The following is a 25,068-nucleotide window of genomic DNA, read 5'->3' as shown; positions in this document are numbered from 1 at the left end:
TTCAAAAACGGCTCACAAGTGAAAAATAGGCGCAAGGATCACACTGAACTATAAGTACAATATTTATATTCCAATCCATGTATTTTCTAATGCTATGGTAAAAATGAGAAAGGAAGCAACGTGTCAGTAATAGCGCGCCGGAACACTTTTGTGTTTTTATGTCTGATTTTGGAAGCAAGTAGTTTTTCAGCGAGGTGAAAGTAGGGTGACCAGATGTCCTGATTTTATAGGGACAGTCCCGATTTGGGGGTCTTTTTCGTATATAGACTCCTATTACCTCCCACCCCCTGTCTCTGGTCACCCTAGGTGAAAGGTGGGGTACACAAGACAAATCAGACTCCGGCATGGGGTCCAGTAGCCTGGAAAGGTTAAGAACTGAGTTAGGCGGACTGGGGGAGCCTCCCCTATTCGCCCTGCGCTCCAGTAACCACCAGGGGGGTTCAGCAGGTGTCTCTCTTATTCCCACCACATCCCATGGAAACTGTGGCACTGGGGGCGAGTCCTTGTGCACCCTAATAATCTCTATGGGTGGCAGGGGTGTCCCCTTCCTAGTCCCCTCCGGCCCGATCACTGCTAGGGGCAGGGGGGCCGCCCCAACACTCAGGCGGGGCCCAGTGCGGGGAGCAGGGGGGTCCCCCTGAAGGGCGGGGAGCGCCCGGGGCAGACCCAGCGGGGGGCGCCTCAGGGAGTCGGGTACCCGGTGCCGGGCCGCCGCACTGCGCATGAGCGGGAGGCGGCGGAAGGGCCCGTGAGGAGCCGGACTCGGAGCTGGAGGAGCCGCTGCCGCCTCCGGAGGAAGCAGCCGCCGTCGCCGCCCTCAGTCTCCGCCTGAGCCGGGAGGGGAGAGGCCTGCACAGCCCCCAACATGGTGAGCGCCGGGGGCAGCCTCCTGGGCCGGGCCGCGCTCCGGCCCCCGGGCCCCCGCCGCCAAGCAGCGCCGCTATGCGGGAGCCGGGGCCTAGTCGTGGTGGCGCCGGGGGCGAGAAAGTACCAGGGGGCAGCGCCTTAGAGGCGGCGCCTGCGGAGCCTCCAGCCCGGCCGGACTGAGCAAAGGAGGCTGGGGGTCACTGCGGGGCCTCGGCTCGGCTCAGGCGGGAGGTGGGCTGCTGGGGGTCAGGCCCCCTTCAGCTCAGGGGCTGGTGGGGGGGAGGGGCTCAGACCCCCTTCAGCTCAGGGGCTGGTGGGGGGGAGGGGCTCAGACCCCCCTCCGCCTCGGGGGGGGGGGGGGGGGGGGGAAAGAGGTCAGGCCCGTCACTGCGGGGGGAGGGGGGCACACTGGTCCCCTGGAATGGCATATGAGGGGGAGGGTGCTGTGGGGCTGACTGGGCACCTCTGTCGGGAGGGTAACTCAGGAACCTTCACTTCAGTGCTGCAGGGAAGAGGTAACTAGGGCTCTATGGGGAGAGAGCAGGAACTGCACCTCAGGGCTAGGTGAGGGGGTCTGTGGGTTCCTGGGGGGACCCTGCATCTCAGGGAGGGTTTGGCAGGGAGTAGTCCAGGCCTCTCCACAGCAAGGGCTCAAGGGGGGGGATTCCCTGTATTTTTGGGAGGGGGGGATTCAGGTCCCTTGGGTTGGGGATTTCTAACTTCATGGGCATTTTAGGGAGGTTCAGTTTTTTGTGTCATTGTTGGGTTGGGTGGATTCAAATCCCATCGTACACCAGGAGCTAATGGGGATGCTTTCCCCGGGCTCAGTGCCCATTGTAGCAAAGCAACTTCACTGGTGATAGGGAAGTTTCTGAGGTTCATCAAACCGGAGCCTTCCTGGAGAATTTGTGGGCATTTACTGCGTAGACCGGGGATTGATCCCTTTCATATCAGCATCACGAAGGACATTCTATCCATTTACACTTTTTAATTTGATTTATTTTGGTAATAGCTAATGATTTCTGGTATACAATGTGTTGTTTTTAAAATTATTTTTTTTTTAATATGGGAGTATCTTGATATTGACTTCTCTCACACGTTTTTGTGTACTCAAGTGGACATGTTTTAGTGTCATACTTTTTTCTAAGGCCTCATCTGCACACAAAAGTTGTACCACTTTAACAATATTGGCACAATTAAAGTGGTACACTGCTCCTAGTAAGGACGTAGATTTATTGTTATAAATATGTGGGAAGGGGAATAAGCTATAAAGGTATAAGACACCTTTACAGCGCTATAACTGCATCCACACTAGGGGTTGTACTGGCATAACTATATCATTTAAAAAAAAATCTCAGCAACATAGTTAGACTTTTGTAAAACAAACAAAAAAACACCTGTGGTATTCCAGGACATAGATTGTTGGTGTGGCATTTAGACCTCTTGCACTTCACTTTTTTGTTGTCATTAGAAATCCTTAATAAAAATCGAAACCTTTTACTGAGCAGTTGGATGACGGTTTTTTTTTGTGCGAAACAGGTTTTCTAAGAGAGATCTTGCAGTTGAAGGGTGAGGTTGTTCAGGAATCTTAGTATAACTACATGCTTTTTGGAACTCGGTCAGTGGTTTTCAACCTCTTTCATTTGTGGGCCCTTAAAATTTTTCAAATGGAAGTGCAGACTCCTTTGAAAATCTTAGGCATAGTCTGCGAACCCCTAGGTGTCTGCGGACAACAGGTTGAAAACTACTGTTCTGTGGTAATGACAGTCTTTTGCGGACCCTTTAGACCAGGGTGGGCAAACTACAGCCTGCAGACTGCATCCGGCCCGTGGGATTGCCAGCCCCACGCCGCTCCCAGAAGCGGCTGGTACCATGTCCCTGAAGCCCCAGGGGGAGGAGGGGGCAGAGGCTCTGCACGCAGCCCTCGCCTGCAGGCACTGCCCCCCGCAGCTCCCATTCTCTGGGAACGGAGAACCGTGGCCAATGGGAGCTTCGGGGGAGGTACCCTCAGGCCCTTTGCCGTCCCTCCCCAGAGGCCGCAGGAAAGTGGTGCCAGCTGCTTCCAAGAGCAGCATGGGGCCAAGGCAGGCAGGGAGCTGTGCGCCGCTGCCACCCTGGAGCTGCTCAAGGTAAGTGGCAGCGGGCCGGAGCCCGCACCCCAACCCCTCCTGAACTCTGCACCCCAACTCCCTGCCCTGAGCCCCCTCCAGCACCCCACACCACTCCTGCACCCCAACCCCCTGCCCTGGGCCCCCTCCCATACTCTGCACCACTCCCTGCACCCCAACCCCCTGCCCTGAGCCCCCTCCTACACTCCGCATCCCCTCCTGCACCCCACCCCTTGCCCATAGCCCCTTCCTCCACACCGCACCCCCTCCCACACCCCACACTCCCTCCTGCACCCCAACCCCCTGCCCTGAGCCCCCTCCTGCACCCCAACCCCCTGCCCCCCCTCCTGCACACCGCATTCCCTCCTACACCTCGCACTCCCTCCCGCACCCCAACCCCTTGCCCCAGCCGTACATTCATGGCCCTGCATGCAATTTCCCCACCCAGATGTGGCCCTCGGGCCAAAAAGTTTGCCCACCCCTGCTTTAGACATAGTCAGCGGACCCCAGTTGAAAATCACTGCACTAGGTAATTGTTACCTCAGCAGTGTTGTGCAACATTTTATAAAAAGCATCTTGTTAAGGCTTCAGGAAGTACAATTAAACTAGATACCTGTACTACTTAGGTCTTTGAAGGCACGTGGCTTTAGGCCTCATGCCTCACAACACAACCTGGATATGCCATATAACCACACACAAGGTGTGTTGGTTGTGTATGCATATATCAACACCTGGCTTTATGATTAGAGATTGTAATTTAATCAAGCATTTGTACAATTTAAATACAAGAGAGAGGCAATGAGATATATTATGCTGTGGATAGTCTCCTGAGGGAAGTGGTGGACGCCTATTTACTTTGGTTTTTTTGACACTACACTGAACAAAAGACTAGAAAACATTCTGTAGGGAACAATGCTGTATTGACACTGATGGACTGGGTAATCTAATAGGTCTATTATTATATTAATTTGTATTATAGTAGTACCTGGCCACCTCAGTCATGGACCATGGGCTTGTTGTGCTAGGCACTGTACAAATAGGTCTTTTCCAGCTTTAACTTGTTTAATTCTACAATTATGTACTAATGGCTTGTTCATGTCACCATGAACTTCAAAGTAAAAACACACCCTCATTATGAAATGGTTAGGATTTCTTGTAATACTACTTGGGTAGAAAGGTTCCGATTCTGCGAACACTTATGCATGCGCTTGTTTTTATTACCATGAATAGTCCTATTTAAATCAATGGGCTGTTCACAATAATAAAGTTAATTACATGCTTAAGTATTTGCAGCACTGAAGCCTAACCCAGAACTACAAACGAATTTTATAATCTTTATTCAACAACTTACATTGTTTACTGTCTTGTGTATCTGCACATGTTCTCTAAGAAATGCTTCTCTTGTGATAAAATGGTAAATATACAGTTGCTTATGACAAACTTCTTGCAGCAACAGGAAACTGAAATTCTTGTACAACTTGAAATTCTTAATGTTTGACATTATCTTCTGTAATATCTTGTTTCAGTTCATGGCATCATTTTACAGTTTAATATCACCCTGTAAGTTGTAAGATGATTGTTTCATACGGCTATTTGGTACCTATATGGTGAATATTTGTGTTTATAATAGTTTAGTGCTTGCACATCAAATTCAAAACCAGCTTATTTTCCTAAAGTAACATTTGTAGATTTAGCATCTGCATTTAGGATCAATTCAGGCCACTTCATCTGTATCTTAAAAAAGAGATGGCCAAAGGATATACATCTTTGTGTCCTTTCCCAGCTTTCCAAAGAGTCCATTGGATTCATGTTTATATAGTTCCTTTTCACCAGAGCTATCTTAAGATTGTTCAGGAGTAGGGGCTTCTGTCAGAGCATTGTGTGATTTAGTGTGTAGCCCACCCTTGATTCTCTATCCACATTCTTGCACTCCTGGTGGAAGTGTGTCTTATAGAAGCAGCTATATAGGGGCTGTATAGATGCTTCTAGGCTGGACCAGAATTATGGGTGCAAAACAACTATTATAGTTGACATGCGTCTGACGAAGTGGGTATTCACCCACGAAAGCTTATGCTCCAATACATCTGTTAGTCTTTAAGGTGCCACAGGATTCTTTGTTGCTTTTTACAGATCCAGACTAACACGACTACCCGTCTGATACTTGACTGTTATAGTGTTATTGTGCACCTGCTTTTAGGGCAAAAGTGGAAAAGGACTGAATTCAGTACTTACTCTGCCTGCTAGATTAAGGGCTTGTCTACACTGGCACTTTACAGCGCTGCAACTTTCTCTCTCCAGGGTGTGAAAAAACACCCCCCTGAGCGCTGCAAGTTTCAGCGCTGTAACGTGGCAGTGTAGACAGTGCTACAGCGCTGGGAGCTACGCCCCTTATGGAGGTGGGTTTTTTACAGCGCTGGGAGAACTCTCTCTCAGTGCTATGCCACGACTATGCAGCAGCGCTTTAACGTTGCTAGTGAAGACGTGCCCTAACTCAGAATTACCTCAGTGACTCTCAGAGCTATTACATTCTCTTGGTTAGGTAGGTAAGAATTGTATAAATTGCCATGAAAGATTATCCAGTTACACACACACATTAATTGAAATAACCTTAAATTTGTAAAGCAAATCAAGGAATGCCAGAAAACTTCAAGATAACCTTGCTGGTGTTCACACCCTTTCTTTGAGTGGTTTATGTTGCCGGATCTTGTGAACGTTTAATTTTTGTGTTCCTGAATTGAAAGTGAGTGGATCTTATTTCAGCTTAAAATACAGTTTAAAAAAAAGAAAAAGAAAATGTGTCCTTCCTCTCTTCTTTTTATCTTCCTTTCCCCAAACCACCAGAGAAGAGAAGGTGATTATCAGGATATGACTATTATTATTAGTACAGAAAATGCTGTGGGAATTGATTTTTGGTAGTGCTACACTTTAACTTGGACTTTGCATTTATTTTTAATTTGCCATGCACCCATATGCCATGGCACTAGATGCATAAATTATCCCTCAGTAAATGCATAGCTTGTTGTGGTAATAAATACTTCTGTGATCAGTTTTTATGCTCTCAACAAAGATGATGAATAAAATATCCCTTGATCAGGTTTTGCTTTTTATGTTTTACCAATTGTATATGTTAATAAACACAGACAAGAACACTTATGGTTATTTGCAAGTGTCTGATGCATTCTTTTGACGTATGTAGCACAACACTGAATGCTTTTGATTCTACAGAAAAGTGAAGAAATGCTGTTATGACCATAAGAATACTCCCATTAAGGTGCACACAAACACTTCACAAATCAGGACCCCAGAGCTAAAAGGTGATCATACCCGCCCGATGCTAATGTCTGCATACAATGCCTTCAGGTTATTCAGTGTTTGACATGAAGTCACTGGAGTTTTATGAGAGTGTAAGGGCCTCTCCTGCATGCAGATTACTCTGTAGGGTTTACAGGCAGTTTATGTATCCTTAACATAAGAACTGATTTTTTTCTAAAATGGAAGCCAAGATTCTGCAAAAGTTGATGCTACTTACTTGGAAAAGATTCCTATGCACCGCATCTATGTGAATTTTTAGGCCATAATTTAAGAGGCCTAATAAAGATATTAAAATATTATAGTTAAAGATGTAACCTCTAAATAAGTTCCAGTGCCTCTGTTGCTATGAGCTTTTCTAAACTGCAGATTGACAACTGGCTAGAGTTTTGAGTGTTCATTGCTGCTATTGGGATCTCTATGGGTAGTTGTGAAACTGACAAGAAGAGGTAGGCATCCAAAATGTGACACTGGGAAGAGATTGGAATAGCAGAGACTCCCATCACACCTGGGCCAGAATATTGGTTTGGTGGAGATGGTAATCGAACAAATACTCTCTACCTTCTGCAAGCCAGAGGGATTTGGGGTGGGGATTCTTCAAATTGATCAGATGCCAAATAGCTGGAGACTACACACAACCTCTGGGGAAGTTCCAGGGGCAGCGTACTGGAAAGAAGTCCATGCTTCCCTTTCTAAGCAGCATGGAAGAAGGGGTGTTGACTTCTCACATGGATGTTAATCTTGGGCAGCGGGGCATCATTATTTAGTGATCTAGCTATTATGTGTTTGGCAAATGTTTAAGTCCAATATATGAGAGTGATGGTGAGTGGGTGGCTGTGGGAACTATTTTAAAAAAATTATTTGTATTCCCATAGTTCCCAAAAGCAACAACTAAGATCTAAGTTCCCATCGTTCAAAGAGCTATATAAACACACAAGAAGATGTTTCAGTGTGGGGGAGGAAGGAGAGGGAAGCGGAGTCACATGACAAGAAATGAGTTGATAAAGGATGAAGATAAGAACTGCCATACGGGAGTTCAGACCAACGGTCCATCTAGCCAGTATCCTTTCTCTGACAGTGGCCAGTACCAGAGCTTTGGGGGGCACGTATAGAACAGGGCATGGGGTTACATCCCTGACCATCTTGGCTAATAGCCATCGATGGACCTATCCTACATGAACTTATCTATTTTTTTGAACCCAGTTATACTTTTGGCCATCACAGCATACCATGGCAATGAATTCCACAGGTTAATTGAGTGATGTGTAAAAAGTACTTTCTCTTGTTTGTATTAAACCTGCTGTCTGTTAATTTAATCAGGTGATCTTTTGTATTGTGGGAAAGGTTAAATAACACTTCTCTATTCACTTTTTCCACAGCATTCTTGATTTTATAGACTTCCGTCATAACCTCTCTTAATTGTCTCTTTTCTAAAATGAGCACCCCTAATCTTAGAACCATAGGGTTAGAAGAGACCTTAAGGGTCATCTAATCTAACCCCCTGGCAAGATGCAGGATTTGTCATATCTAAACCATCGAAGACAGATGGCTGTCCTGCCTCGTTTTGAAAACATCCAGTGACGGAGCTTCCACAATCTCCCTAGGCCGTCTGTTCCATTGTCCTATTGTTCTTACCGTTAGGAAATTTTTCCTGAGATTTAATCTAAATCTGCTATGCTGTAGTTTGTACTCGTTGCCTTTTGTCCTACCCTCTTGTGGCAAGAGAGAACAACTTTTCTCCATCTTTTTTATGGCAGCCTTTCAAGTATTTGAAGACTGCTATCATGTCCCCACCCTTAATCTCCTCTTTTCCAAACTAAGCATATCCAGCTCCTTCAGCCTTTGCTCATATGGCTTGCATTCCATCCCTTTGATCATCTTTATCACTTGTCTCTCGATCCTTTCCAGTTTCTCTACAACCTTTCAAAATTGGAGACCGTACTCCAGCTGAGGCCGAGTAGAGAGGTACTATCACATCCCGTGATTTGGGTTGTTAATGCAACCTAAAATTGTATTTGCTTTTTTGCAACAGCATCATTGTTGAGATTGTGATGCACCTCAACTCCCAAATCCTTCCCAGCATTGCTGCTATGAAGCCAGTTATTCTGTGTTTATGCATTTAGTTTTTCTTCCCTAAGTGTAGCACCTTACATTTGTTTTTGTTGAATTTCATTTTGTTGTCTGTCGCCCAGTTCTCCAATTTATCAAGATCCCTTTGAATTTTAGCTTTAGCCTCCAAAATGTTGGCAAACATCCCTAGCTTTGTGTCATCTGCATATTTGATCAGTATGCTCTTTATTCCTACATCCAGGTCATTAATAAAGATGTTAAATAACACTGGACCCAGAACATATCCCTGTATAACCCCACTTGAGACCTCCCTCCAATCTGACATCATTCCATGAATAGTTACTTTTTGTTTGCAAATTGTCCAATTATATATCCACTTACTGGTAGTTCTGCAGAGCCCGCATTTCTCCAGCTTACTTAATAGAATATCATGTGGAACTGTCAAAAGCCTTGCTGAAGTCTAGGTATATTATGTCCACTGCATTCCCCGTATCCACCAAACCAGTTACCTTGTCAAAGAAGGAAATCAAGCTGGTTTGGCATGATTTGTCCTTAGTAAATCCATGCTGGCTGCTAGCAATTACCCTTTCATCCTCTAGGTACTTGCAAATTGGATGTTTTATACATTGCTCTAGTAGTTTCCCAGATATCGAGGTCAGGCTGACTGGTCTGTAGTTGCCTGGCTCCTCCTTTTAAAAGATGGGGCATTATGTTAGCCCTTCTCCAGTCTTCCAGAACCTCTCCAGTGGTTTGAGCATTGGCCTGCTAAATCCAGGGTTGTGAGTTCAATCCTTGAGGGGGCCACTTAGGGATCTGGGGCAAAATCAGTACTTGGTCCTGCTAGTGAAGGCAGGGGGCTGGACTTGATGACCTTTCAGGGTCCCTTCCAGTTCTGAGATAGGTATGTCTCCATATTAGACCAGGGGTGTCAAACTCATTTTTTGTTGGGAGCAGGAGCAAAAATTCACTGATAAGTAAATTTTGCAGTCTTGTGCAATTGCATCATGTGTCTCATTAGTGAAGTTAAATACTGTGTTTAAAGAAAATGTGTTCACTTAGAATTCATAAATAAGACTTTTTTTCATTCTTCCCCCTTTCCTCTAGGGGAATTTCTCTCTTTTCCTACCCTCTTTTAGGAAATTATCTTCTTCATCCCGTTCTTTGGAGGCAGGAGGTACTAGGGAGTGAAGTGGAGAAGATGCCATATCCCTGAGCCCAGTGCTAAGGAGCTGGGAGAGATGGATAGAGAAGAGGAAGGCGAGGCTAGAAAAGAACTTCTCTGTGCCAGGCTTTGTGGTGTTACCTGTGCCCTCCTGCTCCTCCCAAGCAGTGGCAGTTTGCACAGGCATCTGTGTGGTCAGGCATGAGTTTCCTGCTTAGTGGCTCCCTCTAGGCTAGATTGTCTTTCATTTCAGAGGAAGTTGCAGGTTAAAGAATAGGGTTCTCGGCGCCACATGGAACTTGTGCGCTGTTTGACACCCCTATTCTACACAGACAAGAGATTTGTTTCAGAATTGTCAGTGTTATGCATAAACATCTATCTAGGTTCTTATACCGTGCTCATCACGTAAATTTGTGATCAAAGGGAATGGTCTGCAAAGACCTGAGTTTGTACTTTTCTCCTTATCCAGAGGCTGATAGAATTTATTAGAACATTCAGTCTATTCATTTATCTCACTTTTCACTGTCTTTTTTTTATTCCAACAATGATAGCAAATAAACTTTTGTTTAACTGACTTCATGTTACTAGAATGTTCCCTTCAAGTTGATGTAGAGGCATGTTAGCTAACCTGAATTGGGGTAGCAAGTACTGTATCTGTCTCTAGTTAAATACAGGAAAGGCTGTAGGGTGTGGTAGCCTCTCTATTGAGCATTTTAAAACAAGTCTCTTGAAACTCAGCTTCTCGAAATCCTTTAAAAAAGTGCAGTATGCTTTGGAGCCTGTTGCCACTTGAGGTGTGGCTTATTTTTAGTGCAACCAAATATGAGCTGTAACAGGATATTAAAAACTTGGCAATAATCTTATCTCTTGCAGTCCCACACCAGCAGGCTTTAGGAGAGCTGCCCAATCAATATAAACACAGAGTATGGAAGCTTTTGGGGAAAGACTCCTCCAATGTACAGGGCCTTTGAGGTGATGATGGGAATCTCAGATATGCCACCAGAAATAAGCTCCCTGGTGACATAATCAGAAAAAATGGATGTTAAATAATTCTAATATTGAAATATTCTATAAGGGAGACCATGGATTAGAAATGAATTGTAACACAGCTTTTATTAATCTGTTAAAATGAGTTCTAGTTTTATTTAAAAGGCATTGAATTGTTACTAACATTTAGGTAATCTTGGATATAGGAAAATTCTGAATGAATGAAACACATATAGGCATATATTAAAACTATACAGTAAAACCAATTTAAGCTACAATTTTTTTACCTAGTAAATTGCTTTTATTTTTTGTTTTATTTATAATTTAAAATTTCTGTTTACCTTTTTCTGTAATTCACTGCATTCCCGTTGAAGCCCTTGCTAAGCTTTCCCCTGACCTCCCTTTGCTTTTTATACCATTACTCTTGGGATCTTCCATCAAACCTTGTAGGGATTGCATGGTACAGAGCATATAAAGTATCTTCCTGGAGATTTTTTGTATTTAAAAATATTTGACTTACAAATACAAATGTTAAAATAATCGTAAGTGTGCATGGTACTTTACATAGTGAGTAAAGACTCCAGTCCTGAAGAGTTTACCGTCTGATTGCCCAGTCTTATAACTGACTTCATATGGGAACATTGGCCTGAGTGTATGGAATTAGTTGCAGGATTGCAGCCTTGATTGATACGGGCAAATATCTATAACCTTCCTGGTATTGCTAATGGGGAGGGAGGAATGCACAGATTTGGAGTTGCCATCTTGGTTTCTAGGATTTTGTTCAGTACTTTCCACAGCATATTATATATGTAATATTACAAAACAGGATGGATTTGATTTAAAAACTAGTCAGGAAGACTTGATTTAATCATAGATTTATACATAAAAGTGCATTCTTGTTTGTTGTTATAACCTTAATACATATTCTTCACAATTCAGAGATAGATGTAGGTTTTATTTTTAGAAGGTACACACTATACATTTTTAAAGTGATTTATTCTGAAATTTTTTCAGATTAGTTTTACAGCTATATCAGAAAATGAATGATTGGTCATTTCATTTACCAAAAGTAAATTGAAGCAGATATTTATGAAGTCATTGGGAGGTGAACTATCTTCAATTCAGCAGGTTAATCATTAATATTTGGAGGATTTTCTTGCCATGCTGTATTAGTAGGAGAACATCACCAGACAGACATTTAAATTGTTTTATTTAACTAAAACAACAATGTTGTTGTTCTGGATTTTTTTTCTTCAACAGCAAACATAATATTTTAACAAAACAAACATATGAATTTTTGAATGTAGTTAAACATTCAAGTTTTTTAAAATCAGGTTTGTTTTTGATAAAATTGTTTTTAACTAAAATAGTTAAATGAAATAATTTTTTTTAAAAACAAAAATTAAATCGACTATGTCAGCCAGGTCAACACGAGAAACTTAAAATATTGGCTTCTGCAGTTAACTCAGTCGTCTTCACCTTCACTTTCCTGTTTGTTCATAATCTGGAAAAGAAAAACAAGCTTTCCTGCTTTTTCAGGTCCCAAACGATTTCTCAGTTGGAATGAATTAATTCAAAGGAAGAAAATATTCTTTCTATACCGGCAGAAGAAGCTACTGCTGTTAAGTGAGATTATCACTTCAACAGTCTCTGAATCCAAGTGCTTAAGTGACTTCCACCAGTTCACTGGTGTGACTTTCTTTAAAACATCATCATCCTCAGCAAACATATATTCCTTGAATGGTTCTTATTCCCAAACTGGGTCTCTTTTACGGCCTGCTGCCATTATCGGTTTTCCCTTCTAGTGAGAGAATGGTATGGTAGATCTCAAATCAATGAAGGCTACACTCAGAAAGACCTCAAGACTTGTGGAATATGCTGCTCAAACAGTTTCACTTTTGTTTCTACAGCCTGCCCCTCCCTTCTCACATTTATCTCCAGACTTCTCCTTGTCCAGATCTATTCTGCCCCCAACAATTTTCTATTCATTGAACTTTTTGAATCTTTGCACTTTTAGAGAAAGGTAAGGGATTGACTCTGTGTACAAAAATTTGCAGAGGGACAATAGGGTTCAGGTCTGTTATTTCTCACCTCTATATTTTATTTATTTATTTAAAAACATTTTTGCTGTTAACAAGCATGTTATCTCTGGAGAGACAAACCCACAGTTTGAGAACTGCAAAACTAAGCATCTCTGATGGTATTTTCTAGACTGAGCAGTGAGTCCCATTGGGTAGATAGAAAGATTAACCTAAATAATCCATACAGAAGCCCCTGGAACACCATAAAATTGGGTCCCTAATCCATGAACTATTGGAACTCATTTACAAAACTTTTCTTAAACATTACATGAATATATTGTCTCATACTATAGAATTAGAATTTATAATCCCTATTCCATGATGAGATATATTTGAGCTATAGTGTATCTTAATTAAAACTATCTTTAGGCAGGTTTTTTCCTCAAAAAGCATTTTATCAAAAAATCTGATTTTTTTGATTTAAAAAAAATCATTTATTTTTATTCACCCTGTTACAAAATATTGTACTTTCTTTCTTAAAAACGGATATTAAAAAAAGCATATTTACCTCTATAAGTAATCCTTCCACATTGTGCTTGATGTACATGGATGAAACTTTGAGCCCAATCCTGGAAGGCACTGAATGCCTCCTTTTGAGGTGCTGAGCTTCTGCAACTCCTAATTTCAGTAGTTGAAGTGCTCAGTGGCTCACAGGAAATGCGCACCAGTTTGAAACATTGGGCACTTACTCTACCATTATCTGTGCAGTACCTATTCAAATGGATTGATCTCTGTCTGCAACTGTTCCTGAAAATTTAATTTTTAACATACATTGTGGGAAAAGGAGCAAAATATGGGAAACTTGTTTAAGGCAAAACTTTATATAAAGCTGAGAGAGAATAAAGCAGCATATTCTCTATGTGCCAAGTTCTTATCTGTAAACATTTTCAGATAGTAATTCATTCCTTCTAATAGGGGTTTTAAATAGAAATGCTGATTGTCTTTCTTCTGTAATAGCATGAATGGGCTCCATTGTAGATCATATTTAAATTTTGCTTGTGTGTGCATTGTTGTACTCAATAGAATGTGTAATACCTAGGCTGCAAACTTATGTTAACTACTTTTGCGAGTGTATTGAGTATTGGTTTTTCATGTCATCCACTCAAAGAGGAGTTGAGCAGCGTTACATTGGATCTTACTTTTGAGTTTGAATAATTTGGAATCTGAAGCTCTGGTTGTACTTCCTAATTATTTAATTGGACACACAACATGCGTTGGAATTGGGTTTCTGTTCCCACTCCTTTTAAAATGTTCATTCTTTGTCTAAGAATAATTCATGTCCGTTTCAGATCTTTGCCTTTTTCCCCTCCTTGTGGTTCTGAAAAGGAGTTTGGCAGTCAGATAATGCTGTGATGGGCATGGTATAAAAACCTAGATAGGATACAAGATGAAAAATTGTAAGTTTGGGAATATGAAAATTTGGGCTTTAAAGCTGAGTTTTGTTTCCTAACTTAGAACGGCACTTTTTATTAGTAGGTTTCAGCATGTTGATTAGAAGGCTTTCTGCTTTGAAAACGTTGACTAGTTTTTTTTAATTGGATTCAGGTTCAGTGAAATGGCTGGAAGAGACCCTGTTTTCATCAGTAACAATTGGGGTAATATTTTTATAATGTACTTCAGGTAAAAATGTCTGATTTGAAATACTAAGCACTCTTTAGTCCTCTCCCCCACTCAAAAGCAGAATCATTGAATCCAGAATCACATATTGCCTAGTAAGTTACTGGACTCAAGAAGTTGGTTTAATTTTGGACTTAAGTGGAGGGATAGTCTGTTGGTTTAAGCATGAGAACTCCTTAATTCTCACTGTGACCCTGATATGTCTACACAGTGCAACCACTCCCCCCCCCCCCCAAAAAAAACCCCCCACAGCAGCAAGTCTCAGAGCCTGTGTCAACAGACTTGAGCTTGCAGGGCTAAAAATAGAAGTGTAGACATTCCAGGTCCAACCCATGTCCAGATGTCTGTACTGCTATTTTTAGCACCTTAGCCCAAGCCCCATGAGCTCCAGTTTGACCCGGGTTCTGAGGCCTGATCTACACTGTGGGGAGGATCGAACTAAGTTACGCAACTTCAGCTACGTGAATAATGTAGCTGAAGTCGACATGCTTAGATCCACTTACCGTGGTGTCTTCACCGCAGTGAGTCGACTGCTTCTGCTCCCCCGTCGACTCTGTCTGTGTCTCTCGCCAAGCTGGAGTACAGGAGCTGACGAGAGAGCGCTCAGGGATCGATTTATCGCATCTAGACTAGACGCGATAAATCGATCCCCGCTGGATCGATCGCTGCCCGCCGATCCGGCCAGTAGTGAAGACATACCCTAAGACTCACTGCTGCAGGTATTTTTTTGCTGGATAAGTTTTGTCACTGTATTGCTTTAGGTAAGTTGCTTAACCTTTTTGAGTCTGTTTCTGCTTCTATAAAATAGAGACCGTACCTACTTCATAGAACTGTTGTGGGGATTATATAGTTATTGTTAAGGACTTTGAAAACAAAAAGCACTATATAAATGTTTGAAGATGTTTCATTTTTCAATTTTCAGCTTTCACTATTTTTAAATGCTAGTATTATCTGAACTGAAGTTACAAACTAGTCTGTCAACATCTGGTGGATTTTTTTTTTTTTTTTTTTGCATGAGGAATGAGAGTTTTCCAAATTACAGCAGACTTAAATTTTATGCATTTCAGTTACCTTTCTTTGTCACACATAACATTAAAAATTGCTCTTGCTGTAAGCCGAGAACTCCGTATCTTCTAGGCAAGATAGGTTTTAAAAGATCAGCCTTTTAAATAGGAACTGTATGTGCATGTGTTACGCCATCATCACTACAACGTATTGCCTATTGAGATGATAATATCAATTTTAACATTTTCTGGATGGTTTGGCTAGGGGATTTGTATGATGATTTAGTTGATAGTTTTGCCGTTACATAGAAGACCTGGATTTGAGGGTACCCTTGCATTGTGCAGCCAGAAGGGGTTGAGAATACTGAAGACACTGCTGACTTCAAGTAAACATTATGGGCACACAATGTTGTTTGTGTGCACTCGTAGGAAACCAGCAATAATGTTTTATAGAAATGTATCTGTTTATACCTGTCCAGTTGTTTGTCTTATAGTATGCCTAAAAAATATGTTCACATGTAATTTAAAAAAAAAAAAAGCATCTTTTGATATAACCAACTGTAAGAAAAACAAGGTATGTATTAAGTATAAAGAGCATAAGTTGTGGTCTGACTGTTTAATGTTTGTTAAGGAGAGAAGTTTAATATATTGTGAAGGTTGTAATGGAATTTGGAGGTACTTATATTTTTTCCAGTAACCAGTGTTCGTCTCAGTATTGTCTTTTCTAACTTTCCTAGAACAAGTTGAAATCGTCACAGAAAGATAAAGTTCGTCAGTTTATGATCTTCACTCAATCTAGTGAAAAGACTGCAGTGAGTTGTCTATCTCAAAATGACTGGAAGTTAGATGTTGCAACAGACAATTTTTTCCAAAATCCTGAACTTTATATACGAGAGAGCGTTAAAGGATCATTGGACAGAAAGAAGTTAGAACAGCTATATAACAGATACAAAGGTGAGTGCAGTGAGTTCTAACAATTACCCTTTTTAGATTATTTTATTTGCAGCTGCTAATTTATAGATTCCATGTGCATCGTATGCTTAGAACTGGGCTACTCGTCTTAAATTTAAACTGACCTGTACACACTAACTTTTATGTAACTAATAATACAAGCCCAGTCTAGAAAAGCAGAGATGCCTTATAGAAATGGTCACAGTACTGCAAAGACACACATGCTTAACTTCATGAACTATTGACTTAAGCATGTGTGTAAGTTTTTGCAAGATTGTGGCTTAAACTTGGAGCTTCATGTAGTGTTACCCACTTGACCCCTTGATAGCCATGCTTCTTTAGATTGATTGGTTCTTTTGTGGGTAACATATCACTCCAGACTTAACCCTTGACAAAATAAAATGGCATATAGATTGGTCACTCAGTCAAAAAGGTGGAGTGAGGATGGGGAGTCACTTTAAAAGCAACCCTGTAGTTTTATGAGACCAATACAGACAGGGCAGGAAAGAGATGGAAACACCCACTGTGGCCTATCTGAAAATGTCATCGGTTGAATGTTTGGCTGAATAATGAACAAAGTAAGGCGGAGGGGGTTTGCAGCGATAGATTAGATTCTAGTTAAAAAAATACTTGATGTTTTAGTTTAAAAAAAAATAGATTTGCATAGTCATCTTTACGTTTTCTATTAGTTTTAAGACGTGTGCTGTTTGCATAAACATTGTGTAATACACATACAATTATTCTGAAGTCTTTGCTGGCTTACGTTAGTAGAGGGTTATTACCTCCTTTTTGAAATGTAAAGACCTCTCTTCTAGTCCAGCTACTGACTTTTTATGAACTGTGGGGGGAAAGAGGACACATGGCTGGATGATTTGGGGTTGCTAATGAGGCAACAAAGTCTTTGCCTTCTAGGTTACTATATCCAATGCAGCACAAGTAGTTTCATGGGGAAGCCAATTTGGTTGTCTCAAAATCCATCATTGGAAGTGGCACCCACATTGGCAATCTTAGCCAAGAACTTGAGTGTGCAATGAGGAGTGAACTACCTTCATTTTCCTAGAGTTAGAGCTTGTCTACATTAACCTGGAGGGTAACTAATTGCCTCCTTGATAGAGGAAGTTGAGCTAAGTTGTATAAGTAGACTGAGGGAGCTCAGTTGTGGAGAGACTGTAGAGGAGACAGGCAATGTTCCCGCAAATTTTTTCCATCCATGTGCAGAATAAATTTTATGCGCACTAAGGTATGTGCGGATGTGTGCCACCAGTAGAAACAAAAAACCTATATATATATATATATTTTTTTTTTTTTTAAAAAGTTACTATAGGGATAATTACTCCAGCCAGGACAGGTTAGGCATTTTAGAACTCACTAACCAAAGAATTAAATTTAAGTGTAAGAGAAATAAAAATTATGCTTAGACCAGTTAAAACACTAAAATAACACACTTTGAAAGAATAAAATTACAGAGAATATATGTGCAGTGCAGGAAGTACCAAGAAGTAACAACAAGAATAATACAAGTATGTGTTGGGAGGTGAGTGTGACACAGACACAGCTGTGTGTGCTGGCTGCTGGGGAAGTTTCTGAGACATGCCGTGCGCTATCTCTTTGAGACACTCACTGAAAGCTCTCCTGCTTTGTCCTGAGCCCTGTTGTCTTCCCTTCCCCGCTTTGCAGAGATGGGGTACACGGGCAGCAGGAGGGAGTGGGGGGAGAGCGTGTGTGAGAGAGAGACAGAAACTGTGTGAACTCACTGCTGGGGAAAATCTCAGAAACAGTGCACTGTCTCTTTAAGAAAGGCAGTCAGTCACTCACCGTTCACCGCAACAGCTCCGAGTCCTGAATCAGGCCGTGTCCCCTCCCCTGCTCTGCGGAGATGGGGTACAGAGGCGGGGGGAGGGGAACACCTGACATCAGCACCCCCCTCCCTCTGCTCTGCACAGCCAGCAGGAGGGTCCTGGGAGCAGCTGCAGGATGGAGCAACGTAGGGGGAGGAGCACCTGAACACATGCTGCCGGCTGAGCATGCTCTGCTAATCAGCTGGGTGGCATTTGAATCTCTCCTGGGCGGCTGCCCAAGCGCGCAGCTTACAGGGAACGCAGGAGACGGGTATCTCTGACAGAAGCCCTGGACTAGGGCTTAACAGGCTGGATACAACCAGGAAACTACAGTGAAGCCTGAGGGCGTGGAAGGGCTATTAATTTGAGGTCTTGTGTGAATCTTTATTTGGACTTTTTTATACTACCCCAGAAGGGGTCTAGATTTTTATGTGACTTGGCCAGAGGGTCAAGGCTCACAGTACCCTAAGGGGGAGTCAGGAGTGGCCAGCAGAGAGGGGGTGCAAGAGGCAAAGTTCCCTGCAATGCCATGTTCAGACACGAGGGGATGCGCGAGAGGTGGGGACACACATTTACACATGATACCAGGAGGAGGATTTGGAACCCCACTCTCTGAAAAGAAAAGAAAAAAAAAGGTGGGGGGGGAGATACCAACTTCCTTTAAGTCGAGGTGTAGAGGGACAGACTAAGAGTCTCTCTTCTTCTTTTGGGACGATGGAGTACATCGTCCGCATGCTGGCGTCCCAATAGGAGCAGATGCATGCCCTTTTGTTGTACCTACTACAACGGCAGCAACAACAGCAAGAGGCTGGACAGGCTCAGCAAGAACATTTCCTGCGATGCCTAGAAAAGTGGACCCCAGGGACCCGACTGGTTTTGGGAGAAGAGAATTCTGCCAGACAGGTACTAGGCCTGGCAAAGTTGGGCCCAGGTGTTGACCCAGAGGGATTTTTGCACACATTTGAGAGGGTAGTGACCACAGCAGGTAGCCCCTCTTCAGTAGCCCCATTCTTCTCCCATTCTTCTCAGGAGAAACTCAGGCGGCCTACTAAGCTTTGTCTGACAGCAGGCACAGTCATACAAAATTGTAAAAGATATTCTGGATAAACTGGGTCTGGGCCCAGAAGTGTACCACCACCAGTTTGGGACAGAGCCTTTCCCCCGAGGGTGCATCCTAGAGTGGCAGCACATTTATGAGATCTGGCAACACAATGGTTGCAGCCTGACACAAACTCATTAGACAAAGTGATGGACCTTATACTTCTAGAAGAGTTCCTAAGGATCTTGTCTGTGGGGGCCCATAGTTGACTCTAGAAGTTTTGGCCAACTTCTGCTGATGAGGCCGTGGTGAGTCCAGAGACCTACATGGAAGGTGATAATGCTGAACCACCTAAACGAAGGTGTAGGTCAAAGGGACCGTTCTGAGGGAAGCAATGTGAGAGAACCCTGACTCTGGGATGGCATGGGAGATGCATGGAGAGAGAAATTCATAGACAATTCTGTACTTAAGAAACTGGAGGAGGTAGTGGCACTCAGAAGAATCCGGTTTTGTGTTTCTGGTGTGGCCAACTGGCTGATATACAAAAGGATTGCCCAGTCACGGAAAGCGACTTGAGACGCTCCCTCAGTAGGGGGCACACTTCAGCCTACCAGGTAACTGCTGAAGTGGCTGGACAGGAAATGAGAGGACTGATTAAGTCTGGGTGCAGACAGAGTGGGGAGTAGTCTCCTCATAGTGAGAATAGATCGGCATTTGCCGGTGAAAGTTTCACATGTACCTGGAAGACATGGGTCTACCTGGAAGACATGGGTCTACCCGACAGCAGAGGTAGAGATAGAACTACAAGGTTGGAGGAGCAAGCTGCGTGTCGGCATTGTAAGATACCTCTCCTGGTCCATAATTGTAGGTAGAGACTGGCCTAATCTCCCGGCCCTATTACGAGAAAGAGGAGTGCTCGGATCTGTTGACCATAATATGACCGTCACCCGGATGTGGAGTGTTGGGCTGCGTGGCCCAGCGGCAAGGATGAGGAGTGAGGACTCGATGGGCTGGGGGAGCTGATTGAGAGACTCTGAATGGAGACATCAAGGCAATTACAAGCCCTGGTAACATAGTTATATGAGGCAAATTGGGAGCTGGAAGAGGTGAAAGCATCATGACAGAAAATAATAGAGGAGGCTGTAAAACAAGAGCAAGAACTGGTTTGGACAAGACTGGCATATGAAAAGAAGTAGCTGCACTGTATATCGTGGGACCATGTGACAGTGGGGCCTCAATCTCTGGGAGTCAAGAGCAGGACCATGCAGGGGAGAGATCGAATTGGGCAAATTTGTGGGAATCGATGTCCTGAGTGAGGAGACAGGAGAAGCTGCCCTGGTCATGGACTCTGATCTGCCACGCCACAGGCAATGCAGGAGGCTGGACAAGCCATGGAGAGAACACAGTTCCAGTAATTCCAAGGTAGGTTAGCCACTGCTGAAGAAGCCCTGCAAATACATGTGCAAGATAACATTCCTTCCAGTATTCTTTAAGATGTGCTAGATGAACCAAAACACTGTTCATCTGGATACATGACTTCGAAGAAGAGCTGGAATGACTGCAAGGCGAAGTACAGTAACATGTACAGAGTACCCGGACAGGTACTACCTCGGGGCGGGGATAGGGGTTAAGTCCCGTCACCAGCCAGGCAAGGGAGGGCATCCAGCTAGTTATGCTTTGCATCTTGGGAGTAACTAATTGCCTCCAGGATAGTGGAGGCAGAGCTAAGCCATACAAGTACACTGAGGGAGCTCATTTTTGGAGAGACTCCAGAGAAGGCAGATCTCTCTGACAGAGAGAAACCCTGGAATAGAGCTTAACAGGACAGGTACAACAAGGGAACTATAGGGAAGCCTGAAGTGGGTGGAGGGGCTGTTCATTTGAAGACTTGTTCGAATCTTTATTTGGACTTGTTCTTGCTACTCCAGAAGGGATCTAGACTTTAACCTGACTTGGTCAGAGGGTCAAGCCACAAAATACCCGAAGGGAGGCGTTGGGAGTGGTCAATGCAGCTGAAAAGTAGCCAGCAGAGGGAGGGCAAGAGGCAAAGTCCCCTGCAACGCTGTGTCTGGGCAATAGGCGGGCACCCTAGGGGTGAGCACACACGTCCACAGGGCACTTGCACTGCTCTTGCCTATGCTTAGTGTTCTGCATTTTCAGTTTTTATTTGTGTAAAAAAAAAAAAAGGAGTTTTTCAGTGTTTATTTTCCTAACATTAAAATGGGGATGAAATTGGGTTAAAAATTAAAAAATCCAGAGGGGGAAAAAGAAAAACAAAAAAACTTGTAGGATACACATTTTACTACAGTATAATTGAAACTTTTTTTAAATGAACAAAGGTATATTTTGCCTCTCTGAGCTAGTAGTTTTTTCCAGAAATCCTGGTTGGGTGCGCTCGCATAATTTTCTTCAAAGTATCCTCACTCATGTTGAGCCTCTTGCTGTCTTGGAGGTAGTCCAACTTTGAAAATCAGTGTTCTGCATCAATAGATCCAGGGGGTGCACTCAAAGCTTTCCATGGCACTTTGCAGAAGTTGGGAAGTGTGTCTTGATGACTGTTCCAAAAAGCCAGAACATCCAGTTTCACATAGTCAGGGTTAGGCAAGTTCATGTAAGTAGTAAATTCCCTTTTCAGATTTGAAATTTTATCTTTAGTGGAAAATGATTGAAACACTTTGGCATAATGGTTGGGTCTGCTACAAAATTCACCTTGAGGAAGGGGTGCAACACCTGGATGACATTCCAAGAAGAATCTTCAGCACCAAACACTTCAGGATTCAGATTACGGACCATGGTTGTCTCCCATTTCTCGCTGAGCGTTGTGTTGAAGGTTTTGAATGTATTTTAGTTCTTATATTCTGGGATGGGAAGGATTTCCAGAAACAGCTGGGTTTTCTCGTCGTATGTTTCTCCTGCAGCTTTTGTGCTCAGTTCAGATGACATTTTAGTTGTCAGGATTTGGTAAACGTCTGTATTGGCAAATGCGTTAGCAGTAGGTGGAGAAAACTCCAGTGTTTTCTGTATGACAGTGATACCAAGTTTTCAGCAATGAACATTACCTTTGTGCACAGAATCTGGCAGTTGTTTGGGTTATTTGCCAGTCTCTTCAGAGTTTCTGCTTTAGAGCGAACAAAATCAAGATGTTCTAGGAGACGCATTAGCACAGTCCTCACGTTAGTTACATGACAGGCAGCAAAATACAAGCTCATCCACCAATGTGGCACAACAGGGGTAGATAATCGGCAGCTGGCTCTGCACTCGTCTCGCATTGCGTAAAACAAAGCCTTCAACTTGTTCCATGCTTGAAAATAGCCCTGAATCCAATGATGCAAGATTTCATGTCTTTCATTTCTTCTGTAGCAGTAGCTGCTGACAATGCAACATTAATCAGATTAGCAAGACAGGTAATACATAGCAACTCCTGTTTCTGATTGAGTTTAATCTCCTGTGCAAATTTAGCCATGTAGGAAGTAGAATCTGTGTTAGTTGTGGCCACATTTTCCCAAATTAGTTGGTACATCTCAAACATGTTGACAAAACCGCTGGCAGCAGAAAGGATGCATGTCACATCAGCACAAAACAATGCAGGTTTATTTGCTTTGAAATAAAAAAATGAAAACAAAAGGCCAAGAAGCATGTGATCGAAAGCATCAGGAGACTTGTAAAAAATCAGACTACTCACCCCATTTCCATCAATTCATTCCATCAGTTTAGATACCAAAGCATTGTCATTTTCTTTCAGATACTTACAAGTGAGGTTGTCGGCATTAGAAAGGGTTTTTGCAGCTGGACTGTATTGTCACACAGTCACCAATAGGCCCCTCTGCTGTTAACCGTGGTTGTCCAGCGAAACAAAGAGCACGCACAAATTCATTGACACAATCATGCTGTGTCCTCTCTTTCATTAAAGCTCTGATGAAAGCTCCTGATATTGACTGTTTATCCCGAAGCTCACTTTCTTCTTTAAGCTTCTTGTGTCACTTGCTTTCAACATGCTCCTTTATTCTGTCAGCGCGAGCACTGACCTCACTGCTGCTCTACTTGCAGTGCAATGCATCCTCTTCACTCCCGTCTTTACTTTTATTGAAAATTTCTAAGCACTGATTTTCTTGTTGGTATTCGGGCATAGATTTGCGTTTTTGCCCCATATTTACCTTTTTACCTTACCTATCTGTAATCCCCAGGGAACTTACCTAGGTTCCTGGGACTCTGTGTGATGATAGTTCAGGGAGAGGCACACTGTTCCTGGTAGCAAGGGGGAGCCAAGGGCAGACTCAGTCTTCTAGGGAACCAAGAGGGAGAGAGGAGAGAGACTATTTAGAACAACTGGGGACCCTGTTGGTTTGGGGAAGAATTGCAGATGTGCCTGCTAAGAGGAAGGGGCAGAGTGAAATGATTGATACAGGAAAGCCTGAGAAGAAGAGTTAGCCTGACCAATAGGGAGTGAGATGCTGTCCCTGGGAGCCCCCTGGAGGGGAAAGAAGCCGTTTGGGAGCTAGCCACAGAAAGGGCAGGACTGGCTGTGTGAGGATCCAGAAGCCCATTTATCCAAACCCGTAAGGAGATTGGCACTAAAGGAGGTATCCGGGTGGATAGGGGGCATTATATATCTTTATCTGTAGAGGATTAATTGCTTAAATCAGTGCCACACTAAATGGACGCAAAGAAATAGGCGGGCAGCATGTCCTTGTGAGCCAGTGATGATACGATATTAACATGGTGGAGGTTGGAAAAAATCAAGCAATGAGTGTGTTCTGTGTTTTTTACACTGTGGAACTGCTTCAGTCTCAGAGTTGACGGACACAGCAATCGTGTAAAGCTTTTGTTTTTTAACAAAAATAAGTACCTGAAAAAAGACTGATTTAGTAAATGGGTGTAAATCAGTAAAAATTGAGCTCCTTTAATAAAAAAAACCTGGTAATTTATCAGTGAAAATCGATAAAAAAACGAAACCGCAGAACACGATCTCTACAGTATCTGTTCAGTGGATACAGAGAGGATTTCACTGTACAGAGCTTTCGCTCCAATAATAGCCACGAGCCTTAACGTTTTCTTACAAATTGAATCTGAAGTGTATATTTTTAAAAAGTGCTTAAATATCCCCTTTTAATGTGGCTTATTCCAGAGGTGATGTTGTGCATATATCTGTTTGTGTTTGTGTTTGTTCATGTGTGAAGGAACTTACTACTTCAGAATCATGGAAGATTTAATGTTTGTTTTTAATCTTTATCATTGTATTCCAAAGATCCTCAAGATGAAAATAAAATTGGCATAGATGGTATACAGCAATTTTGTGATGACCTAGCACTTGACCCAGCCAGTATTAGCGTACTGATCATTGCATGGAAATTCAGAGCTGCGACACAGTGCGAGTTCTCAAAGCTGGAATTTATGGATGGGATGACAGAATTAGGGTAAGTATGCAACAGGTAAAAGAAACTTAGCAGTGTAACATACTGGAGAAAGCTGGAACTAAAAGGAAAATATGTCCACTTTTAGCAATTCAGAACTGAATTATGTCTTCTCAAAATTTGTCTAGTATCTGCCGTCTATAAATATAGAAATACATCTTCTATAAATTTGGCAGAAGTTATAAGCGAACCCAAATAAAGGGCAAAATGCTGCTTGCTTTAAACATGTGACTAGTCCCATTGGCTACAACAAAACGAGTGAGTAAAAGAAGGATTTGGCCCAAAGGCCAAAATGTTTGGGGCCATTTATCTAAGAATGTAATTTCTTTGCCCTGCATCAGAGCTCTAGTTTTTGTTTTCTAAGAACATTGATAGACTTTTAATTATTCTAGATTACATATATCTGATTATTAACCAGCTTCTTCAAATGCCAATGTGAAAAAACATTTTTTTAAAAAGCAGCTGAAATTGTTTCATAAACAGACTTGTTACGGACTTGCTGAAATTAGTTTGCATAATCCTTCTGTATTAAAACAACTAAGGATTGTCCATAGTAGATAAGGTTTTAAAAATAAATTTAGCGTGTTATTTTTACAAAATGAATACACAGAAAAACTTGCTTTT

The 25,068-nt window shown here is 42.6% G+C and overlaps 1 protein-coding gene across 1 annotated transcript in view; it reads left to right on the top strand.

Annotated features, from left to right (window-relative positions):
• Positions 1–743: 743 nt before the first annotated feature.
• The window catches only part of DCUN1D1 (defective in cullin neddylation 1 domain containing 1), a 35,320-nt gene continuing 10,995 nt past the window's right edge, over positions 744–25,068 (top strand). Inside the window, exons 1-3 of the mRNA XM_026650073.1 lie at positions 744–868; positions 15,943–16,159; positions 24,279–24,447. Of these exons, the coding sequence (XP_026505858.1) occupies positions 866–868; positions 15,943–16,159; positions 24,279–24,447 (389 nt within the window). The 5' untranslated portion in view covers positions 744–865. The remainder of the gene's footprint in view (positions 869–15,942; positions 16,160–24,278; positions 24,448–25,068) is intronic.

Source organism: Terrapene carolina, unplaced genomic scaffold (genome assembly GCF_002925995.2).
Source record: "Terrapene carolina triunguis isolate 2854851 unplaced genomic scaffold, T_m_triunguis-2.0 Scaffold88, whole genome shotgun sequence".
NCBI lineage: Eukaryota > Metazoa > Chordata > Testudines > Emydidae > Terrapene > Terrapene triunguis.
Note: the sequence above shows the minus strand (reverse complement) of the source record. Positions and strands in the feature narration are given on the sequence as shown.